General features: G+C 42.2%; 1 protein-coding gene across 1 annotated transcript in view; it reads left to right on the plus strand.

The window, feature by feature from the left end:
* CUBN (cubilin) overlaps positions 1–16839 on the plus strand; it is a 137029-nt gene that overhangs the window by 99391 nt on the left and 20799 nt on the right. The window contains exons 50-59 of the mRNA XM_077303068.1: positions 883–1089; positions 2813–2962; positions 3941–4062; positions 5766–5991; positions 7546–7733; positions 9263–9419; positions 10560–10709; positions 12650–12847; positions 14299–14428; positions 15171–15388. Of these exons, the coding sequence (XP_077159183.1) occupies positions 883–1089; positions 2813–2962; positions 3941–4062; positions 5766–5991; positions 7546–7733; positions 9263–9419; positions 10560–10709; positions 12650–12847; positions 14299–14428; positions 15171–15388 (1746 nt within the window). The remainder of the gene's footprint in view (positions 1–882; positions 1090–2812; positions 2963–3940; positions 4063–5765; positions 5992–7545; positions 7734–9262; positions 9420–10559; positions 10710–12649; positions 12848–14298; positions 14429–15170; positions 15389–16839) is intronic.

The following is a 16839-nucleotide window of genomic DNA, read 5'->3' on the forward strand; positions in this document are numbered from 1 at the left end:
TATATGGAAAGAGAAAGCGAGAGAGCCCTAATTAACCAACTTGTTCTATAGTCATTCTGTCTGTTCAATCTGTTCTGGAGGCAAGCAGAGAGGAAATGTCCTCAAAAAAGCAGAAAGTATCCAGCTCAGCCAGTCAGGACACAGAGGAGATAGTTTGAAAAATATCAGGAAGCTTCTAATCTAAATATTCTCGCTCCCTAGCTCCTCTGATGCCCCCTACAGGAATTCTTTCTATTCTGTTCAAGCAGGCACATTACAAATCTTGCATTTTCCAACAAAAATGGCACTCCCAAACCTGCATATAAAGACCTAGGTCTGATTTGTATTTCTTTCTCTTTCATATCCTATGCCTTTAAACTAACTTTTGTAAGAAGATGTTTCTATGTCTGCTTGTGTCTTTAACATGCAAGTAAGAAAACGGGGTGTGGATGGCCAAGGGCATTTGTAATGTCATTGTAGCTGTCCCATTGGTTCAGAGTGAAAGATTCTAACATGACTGCTGAAAGTTTGTGAAGCACTCTCACTGCTCCTTGTCTCTTGCTAGTCAGTACAAGAACAAATAAAGCCAAACTAGCAGAACATCCCTGGTTGACTAAAGAATTGAGTGGTGGACTTTTTTCTGGGCGTTTTAGAAGATGGGGGAAAGAAATGTTGTCCCCCTGAAAGTATTGCTTAAGTTAAGAGTCACAGGCTAGTTACAGCAATACCGATGATACTTAGCAGTCTCTGCTAGAACGACGTCAATACAAACAAAGAGAGATGGGGATGGGTGAATTAGTATCCAGTATACTATTTTTCATAGTATGCAGGGGTGTATTAGAATGCATCATTTGTATGCTGGAGCTATCCCTGTCCTCTTCCAACGATGTGCTGTTTTCTCAGTGTGTGGTGGACTCCGACTCAGTTCAAAAGGTGGCAACCTCACTTCTCCCGGCTATGATGGTACCAAAAATTATTTAAACAACTTGAACTGCGAATGGGTCATCCAAAACTCACAGCCATCCATCACAACCACTTTCCTTACCTTCAGAGATTTCCGCTTGGAGGAGCACATTAATTGCCAGACTGACTACTTAGAAATCCGCCTAGGTAGGTCACAGCTCTTCATCTCTGCATCCAGCTCTGATCACGTCATGCTTGCAGGCACTATTTCTGGGGGGAAATTTGTTGTTGTTGTTGTTGTTGTTGTTATTTCTAAACTGCCTCTCTCCCATAGTGATTGGTTCCAAGAACTTGGATGAGAGCCCTTGATGGACTATTTATTATTATATTTATTAGTTTATTTATATCTTGCCACTCCCATAACATGGCTCGTGGCAGGTTACAACCATAAATATACATTAAAATCCCCCAGAAACAATAATAAAATCCCTATAAAAATCCACCTGTCCCCCAATATAACAGACCCTATGATGGCACAGTGCCTCGGGGGCAATTCAGGGGTGCCTGATGACCTGGGTAGCTGGTAAGAGGCCCAGATCTAACCTGTCAAGCAGAGACCTAGTGAGGCCCTGTCTTGTAGGCCCCGTGGAACTGAGAAAGCTCTGACAGGGCCCTCAGCTCTCCCAGAAGTTCATTCTACCAGGTCAGGGCCAGTACCGAAAAGGCCCTGGCCCTAGTTAAGGCCAGGCAAACCTCTTTCAGGCTGGGGACCTCCAACAAGCTTATACCCACGGAGCAAAGAACCCTGCAGGGAGCATAAGGAAACAGGCAGTCCCACAGATATGAGGGTCCCAGACTGCAGATTCGTCTTAAAGGTTGACACCAAAACCTTGAACCTAATCCAGGCCACAACTGGCAACCAATGCAGCTGCCTCAGCACCAGCTGGATGTGGGCCCTCCAAGATGTTCCTGTGAGGACCCTAGGAGCTGCATTCTGCACCAGCTGCAATTTCTAGGTCAAGGACAAGGGTAGGCCAGCATCGAGTGAGTTACAGAAGTCCAGTCTGGAGGTGACCATTGCATGGATCACTGTGGCGAAGCCATCTGATGACAGGTAGGGTGCTAGTGGCTTTGCTTGGCATAGGTAGAAAAATGCTGTACACACTACTCCCGTGACCTGGTCCTCCATAGCAAGGGAATCTGACCCTGCTTTTTTTTTAACTGATTTTTATTAGCCAAAATTGTGTTTTTAACATTTCATTTGTTATGCTGATTCCCCTTCCTTCCTGGACATAATGGATCTTGGGTGCTGACTCATGCATTCATAAACTGCTGGAGTAACAACTGAATCATCAGGCTACCCTTGAAAATGACTGAGAAGTTTCAGCTACTTCAAAGGGAATCTGTGCTTTGCCTAACCAATCTTTATCCATTGTGTGGCCTACCTAGGTCAAATAAAACCCTTCCATGGTCTCAACTCCATATATCTAAAGGATCAGCTCTTCCTAAGTCAGCCTATATGCCAATTACACTCCTTTAATCAGGTTCATGTTTTAAATTTGCACCAAATAAGATCTGATAAGATCTTGATTTACAAGAAGAAGAAGAAGAAGAAGAAGAAGAAGAAGAAGAAGAAGAAGAAGAAGAAGAAGAAGAAGAAGAAGAAGAAGAAGAAGAAGAATTTATACGCCAATTTTAGCTTTGGCAAGACTGTATATAAATGTTTAAAATAAGTAATATATTTCTGTTCTTCAAGCCATAACTAATTGCCACCTTTCTTTTGCCTAGGAGGGCAACATTTTGTCATGTAAAGGCATGAAATATCCATCCTAATTAATTATATAAAATTTGGCTTAAGTAGTCAAAGGGCATGAATTTGGGCTTGTTTTGGGGGATTTAGCTGTTTCATAGCACAATTTCTTTTTCATAGGAGATGCTGATGGAGAGTTCATATACAGGCTGTGTGGCTCCAGAAGGGGTCTTGAGCCTCTACCAATAGCAGCTCCTCAGATCTGGATGCAGTTTTTGACTAATGCTGAAAACACAGGCCAAGGGTTCCTTCTCCTCTATTCATCTCAAGGTTAGCTGGATGTTATTTTCATCATGTGGAGCAACTCAGACAGGCTTGGTTGGTTGTACTAGAAACATTGAATTTAAAACGTGTGAAGCATATTAACAGTAGAAATATTTTACCATTCTTCCCTTTAAGCTTCATGTTGGAACTTCTGTATAATTATGGTAGCCTTAAATAGGGCTTTTTAATTTTAAAAATCCTAGTAAGCACACATACACATACACGCATACACATGGTTGCACTGACTCCTACCAGTTCACCCCTCAAGACTACAGGGAACACCCCCCCACCAGGGCTTTTTGTGTATGTGTGTCCTGGTACTCACTGTTATTGAGCACCAGGACACACATGCACAAAAAGCCCTGGTGTGAGGGTTCAGACAATTGCTTTCAATAAGAAATGTTTATTGTAAAATTGCAGTGATGCTTATTTCCTGAGCTCCTTGCTAAGACTAATGCTAGATGCTCACTGCTCCACTTTAACCCCCAGTCCCCCTTGCTCCCACCACAAGCCCATTTGGTTGCAATGATTCCGGGATGTCTTCCTTTGGTTAGCAAGAGAGACTCAATCACCCTATAAGGCCAGAGATAGTGTTGCCATGGAGACTAGCCAAAGCAGAGAATCCCAACAATAACTAACCCTCTACTGTGATAATTCACACCTAAGACATCTGAGGTAATCACTTACATAGATGGAAAACACAACAAGTAATACAAGAAAAAAGATCAAAATATAGGACCAAATGGCAAAAGCAGACATGGTTTTGACACCTGGCTTTAATTCTTGGGATTAAGCTCTGTTTCTCTCTTGGTACTTGAAAAGCAGTAATATGTCCATGTTTCTGTTTTGTTCTTCTACTTGGATTTGATGTAGATGCCTTGTTTTTAAGTGCAGTCACCCAGAAACTTGTAAGAGGTAAAACTTCCTAAGTTTTAAGTCTGTCACTTCTGCACCAGTGTCATAATGTTTTGGGTTTCCTTTCAGCCTGTGGAGGAGTCCAGGAAGCTGAAAGTGGGGTTATCGCCAGTCCTAATTACCCACAGCCTTACAACAGTTCTACTCATTGTTCCTGGCTCTTGGTAGCACCGGAGGGATACACTATCAATGTGAGTAATGCTTTACTCACCTACAGCTATAAAATGAATCAATAGAAGCACTATCAATCTGCAGACAACAGGGTGACATTTATATCTTTTGCCATGTGGACTTTTGAAATTGAGGAGCTTTTGATTTTAGGCAAAAAGCATAGTGATTCCAAACAGGCAAATGTTGCCCATCATCAACCATGATGTCCTCACCCGAGATTATTTCGGGGATTTCTGTGTGTTCCCTGCCACTTACTTGAGACTCCCAGTCATAGGAAGGCTTTCTACCTGGCTAGACTCTAGGCATTACCCTCTGCTGTGCTGACTGGACAATATTAAAAGATTCTGATTGTGGAAAGGGTGTGTCTTTGCAGATCAGGGGAAATTGAATCCACAGGGCATGGCTTAAACTCTGTTGCTCTTTCTATCAAGTATTTCATTCCAGAACTATTACTTTTTTAACTGCTGATTATATGTATTTTTATCTGTTGTTGTGCATTTTTACTTTGCTGATCTAAGACTGGATTACTAAATACTACTGGGATTACCAGAACTGGGAAAGAATTGTCTGACACAAATGTGCAGGTTCGCAAGCAGGAGGTGGTGCAAGTTTAATGCCTCGATGCGGAATCTGTATATGGCTTGTAAACTGTGTTGAGCCTTTTATCATTTTATCCTCACAATTCCTTTGGTTTATGCAAACTTCTGAATTACACAAAAATCTAGGACCAGAATTTTTGGGGTACAGCCAATGTAAGGATATTCCAGTTACTTTTGTTCAATTATTTTGATTCATCATTATAATAACAAAATATTATGAATGTTACCATTTTTCTTCCAATTCCTTACATGGGAATTAATCTGTTAACTCAGAAGATCTGATCATGCATCTCCTTTTCAAATATGATATACTAGAAAATAAGCCCGCTGTCTCCTAAATACAGCGGGCGCTAGCAGAGATTAGATCCTTCCCGGGGCAGCCTGCAGTGTTTACCGCGGCCCCCCCACAGGCAAGGCCGGGGATGTGGCGGCCCGGGAGGCTCCGGCAGCAGCTCGGCCACGTGCTGGACGGACCCGGTGCAGCCTACTGTTGTTGATGCCAGCGTAGATCGGGGCCTGAGTGTGTAGAGCATCGATTGGGGCTGGAGGGTGGTGGCTGACGTCCGTAGTCAGCAGGCGGGTGGCGGGCGGCAGCGGCTGCCGCTCGCTGCCGCTCTTGGAGCTGGGTGCATCGGCGGGCAGTGCTGCCGGTGTCAGCCAGTGGGGAGGCTTCGTGCCTCCCGAGTAGTCAGTCCTGCAGCAAGGGAGCGGGGCGAGCGTCCTCCCTGGCAGCCATCCGGCGAGGATGGCTATTCGGGAGGATTGCAGAGTTGGAGGCGTGGCGTCCAGGAGACGGCCCAAGTGTCCAATAGGGAGGCGCACAAAGCGCGCCTCCCAATTGGACACTTGGCCCTGGAGTGCCACTCGGCGGAGCAAATCAGGAGCCGATTCGCGGCTCCTGTTTCGCTCCTCCGAGTTTTTATCCCGGACAGAGCCCGCCCTAACTCCTCCCCACCAGCCCTTACTGCTTTATTTAGTCCACGGCGCCCGCAAAGCCATGGGCGGTTTAAAGATTATGTCTGTGTTAAATTGAACTAGAACTTCCAGAAGATGCAGTTAGCTCTGTTTGTTTCCAGTGTGTTTTTGCACTTGCAAGTTTACAGTGTTCTCTTGCCTGCCCACAGCTCACTTTTGTGGCCTTTGAAGTTGAAAGGCACAGCAACTGTCGCTGGGACTCAGTCACCATCCTGAATGGGGGATCTCTTAGCTCTCCCGTCATTGGACGATATTGTGGAAGTACATCCCCTGGCACCATCCAGTCAGCCTCCAATAAATTACTAATAAATTTTAATTCAGACCACTCAGTGCAGGGAGATGGTTTCTATGTAACATGGGCTGCAGATTCTTTAGGTAAGTGAAAAGCCATTATTAATTCCATCTTTCTTTTGCACAATAAAGCTCTCCCAATGGTCTCTGGATACCTTACTGGATGGGATGTGGTGGGGTAAGAAGCATGGGCTTAGAACTAGAGTAACATTTCTGCCAGCAAGATGAATTTTGTCCATAGATAGTAGGATAGTTCCAATTAGTTTTTCCACAGATGAAAAGTGCTAGACTGGGAATCAAGACATCTGCATGGACAAACACCATATGAGGCAGGAGCTGTAGTCAATAGGAGAGCTGGGAGAGGTTCAATAGAAAAGCTGGCTGGATCCACCCTAGTACCTTCATATCCTCCTCTCACAGAAATTTGGGGGGGCAGGATTTCAGAGGGTTGTCATAGGCATGGAGAGATAATAAGGTGGCACTCTGCAGGCAGTAACCATCTGTATCCAAGCCAGCTCCTGGAATAAGCAATAATTCCTTCTTCCCCAATGCAGAAGCTTCTACTATTTTATCTTTTTTCTTTCTCTCTGCAGTTAGTGTAACTTTCCCTAATGGCTGAAGGGGTGAAAGTATGAGAGAGATTTCCAGGAGTTTATTTTATTTTATTGTTGGTACATGAGGCACCATTAGTCGGATAGACTTTCAGGTCAGAATCAGACAATAGTTTCTCTCAGAAAGCTAAGCAGGTGCATCAGATAGATAATGGGGTGTCCTGCTAATGAATCTGGTCAAAGAGGCTTTTTCGGGATTGTGTAAGGCTTCAAAAACCTTTGACCAGAAACTGTTTATCAAAATGTGGAGAGTTTAGGCGACAATGGCTTTATTGTATACCCAGCTTTGGTAGTGGTTACAAGAGTCAGCATGGTGTAGTGGTTAAGAGCAGTGGCTTCTAATCTGGAGAGCTGGGTTTGATTCCCTGCTTCTTCACATGCAACCAGCTGGTGGACCTTGGGCTAGTCCTATTGCTAGAACTATTCTCACTGAGCAGTCGTGTCAAAGTTCTCTCAGGCCCATCTTCCTCACAGGGTGCCTGTTGTGAGGAGAGGAAGGGAAGGCAATTGTAAGCTGCTTTGAGACTCCTTTGGGTAGTGAAAAGCAGGGTATAAAGCCAAATTCTTCTTCTACTTCTTTGAGTTTTAGCATGCCCGTGTAAGTTGCCTAATTCTCACTCTGTGTAACTTGCCTGTAACCTGTGGAAAAAGATGGGCTATAAATAATGTAAATAAATAATATGTGTCTGCTGAGTCAGAGGTGGTAATGACATTATGCACTAAAATCCACAAGGAATGTACATTGCAGAAGCAGCTTTGTTCATGTTACAGATGCTTCTAAATCCTGGGATAATGCATTTCATGCATCTCTCAAAGTGGGCTATAGCCTCCAACTTTTATTCTTCAGTAAATGTGTTAATCTTGCTGGCTGATTGTATTTTTTATGGAACAGACTTATTATGTTGCAGTCCTTCTAAGCCCATTGACTTTAATGGCCTTAGAGGAGTGCAGCTCTCTTGATTGCACTGTAATAAAATACCCCACAGAAATTTGATTGATTCATTGCAACACTTCTCTGCTCTTGCAGGCTGTGGTGGGATCCTTCATTCAGAAAATGGTACTATCCAGTCTCCTCACTGGCCACATAACTTCCCTAGTAACATCAGATGCACGTGGACAATAATTGCTCATAAAAGCAAACACTTGGAAATGACATTTGATGAGAACTTCCAGATTCCAAATGCTAATGGACAGTGTCAGAGCAGCTATGTGAAGGTAAGTAAATTGCCCCACTGATGGCTGTGTCAAAGTGGAAATGTTAAATGATTAAAGATCTGAAGGAGGAGGAACCTCAAAGCTAGCGGTATGATTTACAGTTAGTGTAAGGTGACCAGATTGTGCCACTTTTGGAGGGACATCTGGGGGCACCTGGCAAATTGTACTTATGTTGAAATGAAAAAATACATATTACAATTCTATTTTTGTGTTCTATGCATTCTACAAAATTTTTTGTTGCTCCATATAGACCAAATTTTAATCAAGACACCCCCCCCCCCCCGGTTAATGGTGTCCCGCTTTACCAATGTTAAAATCTGGTCACCTTAAGCTAGTGATGCCATTAATTTCTGGATTTAATCATGGATCATGTTTTCTTGAAAGAAGTTCAGAGCCAGAGAATGGGAGGGGGGGCGGAGTGGAATAAGAAAAAGGATGTCTTTTAGGCATCTAAAAAGTGCCTTAGCCTTGCCATTGAGGGAGGCAGTGAAAGATTCACAACTGAACAGAACACAGCCAGATGGCCTTGGGGATAGTCCTGATCATGATGGAGGGCGTCAGCAGCTGTTAGGAAATTTTAAAAAATACTTGAGATCCCATTATGGGACTTTTCCCATCCTGAGAAACTACAAGTTCACAGATAGCTGAATTCTGGAACAGAACTTCTACATTTATTTTAAGAATTAATCCTGTTAATTAATCCTATATACCTAACAGGTCAGATAAGGGATCTTATGGAAAACATTGGAAGGAACGAAGAAAAGTCCATGCATACCACAGCATAAATGAGTAGATTTAGTTTATGTGAATGTTCATTTCTCTAGCTGGAAATGATCAGGGGAATTTAATATACATTTCCTTAGGCGTTGTCCGCGAGGCACTTGAACAGAACAGCAGGGAAAATTTTCCATTCCCTTCAGTTTAATTGTTTTCTCAGGAATTTGGCAGGAGTTGAATGTTGTTGTACTCACACAGTGCAAAGCCATGCACCTCCCACTTGTAATAAAGGGCAAGCATTATTTGTCATCTTGTAGAAGGACCCAAACAACTGGATCGGTCCTTCTTGCTTGAACAGTGAAAATATCCATATATAATTTAGCCTTTCTACTCTGAAAATCCATGGAAGTGGGTTTTTAAGCAAAAGCTAGATGACCATCCAACAGCAATGCTGACTCTGTGACTCATTATGAATTTAGGCAGATCATCAGAAGGAGAGCAGTAAGGGAGTACCTAGTGTTTGGCTCTTGTAGCCTTCTTTTTACATGACCAGGGTGATGCCGATCGCCATTTTAAGATCAGGAAGAAGATTTTTTTTTTGCTTTCTTCTAGTCATAGAGCAGGGGTCATTGGGAAGTGGTTCCTGGATGGGGATGTACCCATAATATCCATACAACTGGCCCTTGCAGAAAGACAATGCAATTTCTCCTTGCCCCGTTATTTAGTCTGTACGTGTTTTAGTTCTTGTTTTTCCACTGATCTTCCGGCATCCTTATTTAGATATTCAAAATAGTAGCATTTTCCCCCCCTAGGTGCTGAAAGGAAGTAATGAACAAGAAGATTCAGTCTTAGCCATTGGTTGTGGAAATTCAGCTCCTAGATCTGTTGTTGTCCCCAGAAATGTGATGACAGTAGTGTTTCAGTCACAGGACACTGTGGGACGTGGCTTTTCTGCATCTTATATAAGCAGTAAGTAATGCAAAATCCAAAGATTACTATATAGCAGGTCTGTGGACATTCATAGAGAGCAAAAGTCTGAAGTTGGCAAAATGGACTCATACTGAAATCAGTATCGAGTTAGTATGAAGGCATTTATAAATGAGGTAATATCCCTCTCCTGTTAACATTGCAACAAATGGAATTTGTACAATAGCATCATTAACCCATGTCACTGCACCAACACTGCTTCCACAGAGAAGGACAGAATATCTCATGTGGTGCAGGGACAGAGTTTGGAACAATATACTAGCCTGCCCATTGATAGTTCTTGGGCCTGATGCATTGATGCAAACTGATGACATAATTGATACATTGGTATGGCAGATGTAAGTCAAGTCCTAGTAAGAGAGATCTAGATCAGAAAACTACATATTTGGAACTCTTGGACATCTGGAAAAATGCAATAGGTGTCTCATAAAACATCTCAGTAGGCTTTGTTTATCTGTGGACTGGAAGTGAGGATTCTACATGGCCCTGTTGCATATATCTCTTTGATGTTACATAGGCGATTCCTTTGGTTTTGAACTCACCAGTTTGCAGGGTGGTGAATTCTGTTTTGTAATTAACTGATCCTCCCCCCCCCACTTCCAAAAAAACCCACATTGTTGTGTATAGCTTTTTAAAAAGATATTTTTTCTCTTTTGGTAGGTTAATCAGAGTCTGAGTTATATCAGTTTTGACTGGCAGTAGGTGGCTCACATGGTTGAAGCCTCCTCCAAACTACCACAATAAAAATGACTTCCACCTGGAAAGCTAGATATCAGGGAAAAGAACATCTAGCCTCCCCCTTTTTCTGATATTTAATATTCTGTGTTTCTTTTCCTACATGCAGCCATATGCAATCATGTGAGCCCGTACCTTCAGTTAAGTGATGAAGCACAGGCAAATATGAAATGTGTTCTCTTATGCATGAATATGATACCTTCCCTTTCATGCTACACTTGCCCATTTTTGCAGTTTTAAAAGTGGAAAACGGTACCGGCAGATCCCTGCAATTCTATATTTATGTTCAGAAATCACATCTATTCTAGCCTTCTGTATGTTATCTGATTTGTACTGCGAACATATTTTGCAGACACTTACCATTTCTTTGTTTGCATTTATGTTAAGGTTGTGGAGCAAATTTCACTGCTCCAACGGGTCAGATTATGTCACCTAACTTTCCCAGCCAATATGACAACAACCTGAATTGCAATTATATCATAGATGTGGGACCCCAGTCTGTCATCCTCCTGCAGTTTGAAAGTTTTGATTTGCAATGTAAGTGGTGGAAATTTTTGTGAATTGCTTTAGTTTTGTTGATCCCATCAGAGAATGGTTTTGACCTATACCCCGCTTGTTGGCCCTCAGGGGCAATTCCGTGTGGTTGGCCACTTATTGAAACAGGCTGCTGGACTATATGAGCCACCTGTTAGATCCAGTTGAGATGGATCTTGTGTTTGTTTTGCAATATAACCTTTCAATACTTTTCCAATGGAAAAAGAGAGGTACAAATTTTGGATAAAAGAGGTACAAAGGTGGAACTGCCTGGTACTTTCAGCACTCCATACTGAGTTTAGTACAAAAACCCAATCAGTGTAGCCCACTGCAGCCCAGAGCTCTTGAGCTTAAGCAATCTGCCACCTGAGCCTCCCCAGCAACTGGAATCCCAGGCTTGTGTGCCTTCAAATCTGCAAGGAAAAGTGGGAAAGACATGGTGGAAGAGAAGCCAATTGACCAATAGACTAATGGTGAAATTTGGTTTGAGGGAGTCAAAGGCCCACATAGCCTTAGATGCAATCAAGCCCACGAGTAGGAGAACCTTCCAGAGAGATGATTCACTCTTCTTGGCATTTGTCTGTATTTTGGAATTTAGAAACAACTGTACTATTGTGCTGCTGTGCTACCCCAAGTAAGCATTTGTCAGCTTGATTCTTATTTATTACAAACTGAAAAATAAAGCTGCAGTTCTGCAGCATAAAATATTTTTATCCATCGGGTACCAGCTCAACTACAAATAATACAACTCATGCAGCAATAACTGAGCAGGTTATACAGACTTGCTTTTCATTTTTATTAGGGTGGGGCTAAGATGCTTTCAATTAGTTATGCATTTTCTTTTGACAAGTCATCATTTGTTATTTTTTTCCAAAAGATGTCCTGCTTAAATTATAGGAAGAACTATCTATAAAGCTTTGACCACAGCCAATGGTGTTAAAAGATATATGTTTCCCCTGTGCACAATTAGCAAGAGTTTGTTACAAGACTCATTAAGATCAAGGCAATTTTAGGTTAGTTACAAACATGGATATAATCATACATGTACCCAGATATACAAAATGCAAGGAAATCTATAATCTTATCTTCACAGCTTAAAAAAAAAATATTAGTTTTGTTTTACCATAGAGTTTACAGTGATTCCTAGAGACTTATGATGTCACTTCCATGTTTTCCCAGAAGTGATGTCATCTCCACTGCCTGACAGCCTTTTCCATTTTTTCTCTCACCTCTCCAAGTGGCAGAGAGAAATGAGAGTAGGAGGATCTCCTGCCCCCATTTGGGGGGATGACAGCCCTGGTCATTGCTCAGCTCTGTGGAATCACTTAAATTAGTTGTGATTCAAATGAGTAGCCATGTTGGTCCGAAGTAGCATAATAAAATCAGAGTCCAGTAGAACCTTTAAGACCAGCAAAGATTTAATCAAGGCTTGAGCTTTCGAGTGCAAGCACTCTTCCTCAGACCTTCGTCTGATTTAAATTAGTTGTGAATAACTTAGTTGACTAGTTTCAATGGCATTTAGTCATAACTAAGTTTCCAAATCAGAGCCATTGTATATACTGGAAATGTTGGATGCTCAAAGTGCTAGGAGGTCTAAGTCTCCTGCAAAATATATCTAGAACACATTTTTGTGTCTTTGGGGGAGGGTCAGAGGTACTTTATGTGTGCTTGCCTCATGTGGTCCACCTAGTAAGGGAACTTAGTACAGAATCACAAGTTGAGACCTTGGACTTACTTTGGCTTGGCAGGCAAAGTAATTTTTTTATCTTCCCTTTTAGTAAAATAAGTTTGTGCATATTAACCACATGATTAATTTAAGTGCCCACACTTGACTCCTATGATGAAGAATGAAAACACAGAGACAAGCTTAATGCATAAAGTGCCTGGATGATAAACAATTCTGCATTAAATTGATGAAAACTTCTGGATCTTTTGTCATGCAGCACCTGCTATCTTTGGAATGTGTTTTTATGACAGCGTGAGGATCTACAAAGGGACTGGTGCTAATTTATTCCTTTTGGAAACCTTTTGCGGTAATGAAACCCCCGAGCGTATCAGCATCTTCGGTTCCATGCTACTGAACTTCTACACAGACTCTCGCACAGTCGGCATGGGTTTTTTGGCGACTTACAGAATAATCCGTGAGTAGACGTCAACCTAGCTTTTCGCTGGGACAAAATTAGATTTTTCTATGTGTACATAAAACAAGAGGCAAATGTAGCTCCCCACTTGTAATGATAGAGATCTGAGGGCCCCATTTTGCACCAATGCTAGAAAATACTGGACATTCCCTCCTTACAGTCCCCTTGACAAACAGCCTCTGCTTAAAAGCATGAAACCAAGCGTCTTTGTTTAGAATAAATCATCCTGATAGCCACTAGCTAGATGGAACAGCATTGAAGGATGACAATGTTCATTTACTCATGAAAGAGATGTTCATAACTCATTCCAGTTGGCTGTTACTGTCTGACCTTTGACTTTTGACATTTGTGAAGGATGACTATGGCTTTTTATTAGGCTGTTTGCCTCCCCCCCCCAATAAAAAAACACACACAAATACTAGCAATTAATATTCTGTTTCCTTCTAGCTTTATTCTTTGCAAACAACAAAGGAAAAAAAGCTTCTCTCTTCTTGTAGAAAATGAATGTTGCTTAAAAAAAATCTACGGGGCTTTTGTCTTTTATTTGTCACCAGTCCAATGTATGGTGTCCTCTCCATCTTATCTGAAAATGCAGAGCAAGAACAGATATTTATCACCCTTTAGAAAATGCTCCTTGTTATGTTATGATTAGCCCTTTAGAACTTCAGCAGGAGTAGATGCATGCACTTGGTAAGCAAGGCCAAAAGCAGGTGATTCCCAAGCAAAGGTTATAAAATCGAGCGGAGTGGTGGACACAGATGCTTCTTCCAAAGAAACTTGGATGCCCTCAGATGGGGAACAAAGACTTGGCCCTCTCAAAATCTCAGCTGCATTCACTGTGGAAAATCAAAAAGGGGCTTGAATGCATATGGTTCCCACAGTTACAAATTGTTCAGTAGATGTTGAAGAGGAATCTAAAGCCCTGAAGTTTTCATTTCTCAGTTACAAAATCACTCAAGTCTTGCTCTCTGCAGGGGCTGAAAATTGTAGGTAGCCATGCTGGTCCGTAGAAAAAGAAAACACATGAAAGCAACAGTAGTATAATACCTTTTAAAAGAGACAACCAAAATATCACAAAATAAGGAGCACAAGCTTTAGAGCTCCCCAGAATGCAACTCCACAACTAGACGTCAAATGCAAAGGGGGGGGGGGATATTAAGCATGTCAAATTGTCTGATGTATCAGGGAAGTGGGGATGGAGGAAATAAAGCTCACTGACAAACAGTATCATTATCTATTTCGGCTTTTTACTCTCTGTGTATTGGTTTAGAATCAACTCATACCGACTCATTACTTCTGAATAAACCAGCCAGTGCCAACAAAACAGACCTGTGTGCCCAGCTTTCAAGTTCATCTCATGCCAATTGGACCAACAAATAAACATGCAGGCTATGCTACAAGTATTTCTTGAGTAGTAATTACAGTCTTTCTTTTTCCTCCTTCCATCATAGCTTGTGGCGGTGTTTTCAATAGCTCTGCGGGCACAATCAGCAGCCCAACCCATTCCTTTTCTGATTACCATCACAATATGAACTGCTCATACCATATCATCGTCGGAAGAAACAAGATTGTGGAACTCAAGTACGTAAGCACAATTCGCTTTCGTTAAATGTTAAGAAAATGATGATTGCTGATTTGGGGTATTTAGTTATTGTGAAGTTTTAAAAAGTTTGTTTTGGTTTATTTTTACTGCCATTTCACAGCTGACCTATGGCTAACCCAAAGGGCTTTCAAGCCAGGAGACATTCAGAGGTGGTTTGCCATGGTCAGCCTCCTTGGGGATCTCCCATCCAAGAATTAACCAGGGTAGATCCTGCAACTTGGGTAAAACTAATTCCCAATAATTATGGGGATCATCTCTGCCATGGCCATTAAAAAATTACCCTGTGTCTTGGAGCCTACCCTCTATCCCCGTGGCACCCCCTTTCCCGGCCAAGCTGCTTGCCCTGGCCTGCCAAAAGGGTCCCAACCCTCAGGTTGAGAATCACTGCTCTACCCCTACCATTGCTCTTCAGTTATACTAGTTCCACACAGACTTCACAACTTCTTTCATCTAGAACTACAGAAGATACTGCTGCAAAATGCTAGGTATCAACACACTCTGTTGCTCCTAAAATAATACCGCTAGGGTATTTGGAAGGCCATGCCACTCCCTCAGGTATGGATCTAGCTTTATGTTTGTTCAACACCAATGGTTATAGACGTGAATTGGAAAAGGGGCAGAACCAGCTTCATTGGATGAGTGGTACTCTCGCCTGTTGTGATTCTTTTTTTACGAGCAGATGTCTTAAGGCAGCAAACAATGGTAACCCGAATTTTGCAGATTCAACAGCTTCCAGGTCGAGGCTTCTTCATCTTGCTACAAAGATTACGTCGCTGTGTATGATGGTCCAAACATGCTTGCGCAACTGGTTGGAAAATTCTGCGGCGCCGTTCTTCCGCCCATCATCAGGAGTTCCACAAACAACTTATTCCTGGTGTTCAAGACTGATTTCGCTGAAGCAGCTGGTGGATGGAAAGCAGCGTTCAGAGAGAAAATAGGTAAAAGAGATATCAGCACTGGGAATTTCCAATCTCTCATATACAAGCCATAGCATGAAACATAGAAAGGAGAAGAAAAAGAGCAGTTTTTTTTCTATCCCACTTCCTAAAAGGAAGAAGATGAAGAGTTGGCTATTATATGTTGCTTTCCTCTACCCAGAGGAGTCTCAAAGCGGCTTACAGTTGACTTCCCTTTCCTCTCCCCACAACAGACACCCAGTGAGGGAGGTGAGGCTGAGAGAGCCCTGATATTCCTGCTCTCAGTCAGAGCAGCTTCCTCTGTGCTGTGGTGAGCCCAAGGTCACTCAGCTAACTGCATGTGGAGGAGGAGCAGGGAATCAAACCCAGCTATCCAGATTAGAAGTTGGTGCTCCTAACCACTACACCAATCTGGGAAAGAGGTTTATAAACACCTTTCTCTTTCTCTCCCCACAACAAACACCCTGTGGGGTAGGTAGGACTGAGAGAGCTCTAAGAGAACTGTGACAGCATGCAGCTGACTGCATGTGGAGGAGTGGGTTCTCCAGATTAGAGTCGGGGCGGGGAATCAGAATCAGGGAATCAAACCAAGTTCCTCAAATTATAGTCTGTTGCTCTTAACCACTATACCGTGCTGTCTCGCAACTTTCTGTTGAGAGTTAAAAACTTCGCAGACACAGAAGGGGCAATTGAATCTGAACTCTCACACTGCAAAGGAGAGAACTATGTATTCCTGATATTTTAACTGCCACACACAAAAACACGCAAGTTGTTTTTGGCTCTACCTGTGTATTTCTCTACTGAGATTAAAATCCTCAAAACAGGGGAAAGGGAAAGGGTTTAGTCATCTCTCTTCCTTGTTTCCCATCCAGTGAAGGCAAGAGTCAATTAAAAGGGTAATATAGAGTGGAGGGGGGGGGGCTGCATTTCAGCCCTTTGTTACAATCTCAGTGCCTTCTCACTCATTTCATTTACAGAAACCTTGTGGCACACATTAAATAATATTTCTTTATTTATATGGATTTTTATACTGCCCATTCTTTGCAGCTCTGGGCACACTTTAGAAGTGCAGCTCTGAACACACACTTTCGAAGTAGATCTTCCTGTTCCACACAGGAAAATCCAGCTGCAAAAGCACACTGAACGTGCATTAACCAATGTGTGTGGAATGGGATGAATATCCAAAAGTGTGTAAAACAAGTTAATTGCCCCTTAAGCAGACTTGAAGAACTCTTTGAATTCACACTGAGGTTGGTTAAAGAATCCGTGTTTAAGATTCAGCCACTCACCCAGACCTCTGGGAACTTCCATTTTTTTCTTGCCTATTATATGCCACAATTTCAGCCTGAAGTCAGAGCCTGAATTATTCTCAGTAACACATCTCCTTCTTAATAACATAATCCTGGAGTGACACTATAACAAACGGTGGAGTATATTACATTATAGTTTTGGGAGGAAAATATACCTTTCAT

Source organism: Paroedura picta, chromosome 11 (assembly GCF_049243985.1).
Source record: "Paroedura picta isolate Pp20150507F chromosome 11, Ppicta_v3.0, whole genome shotgun sequence".
Classification (NCBI taxonomy): domain Eukaryota; kingdom Metazoa; phylum Chordata; class Lepidosauria; order Squamata; family Gekkonidae; genus Paroedura; species Paroedura picta.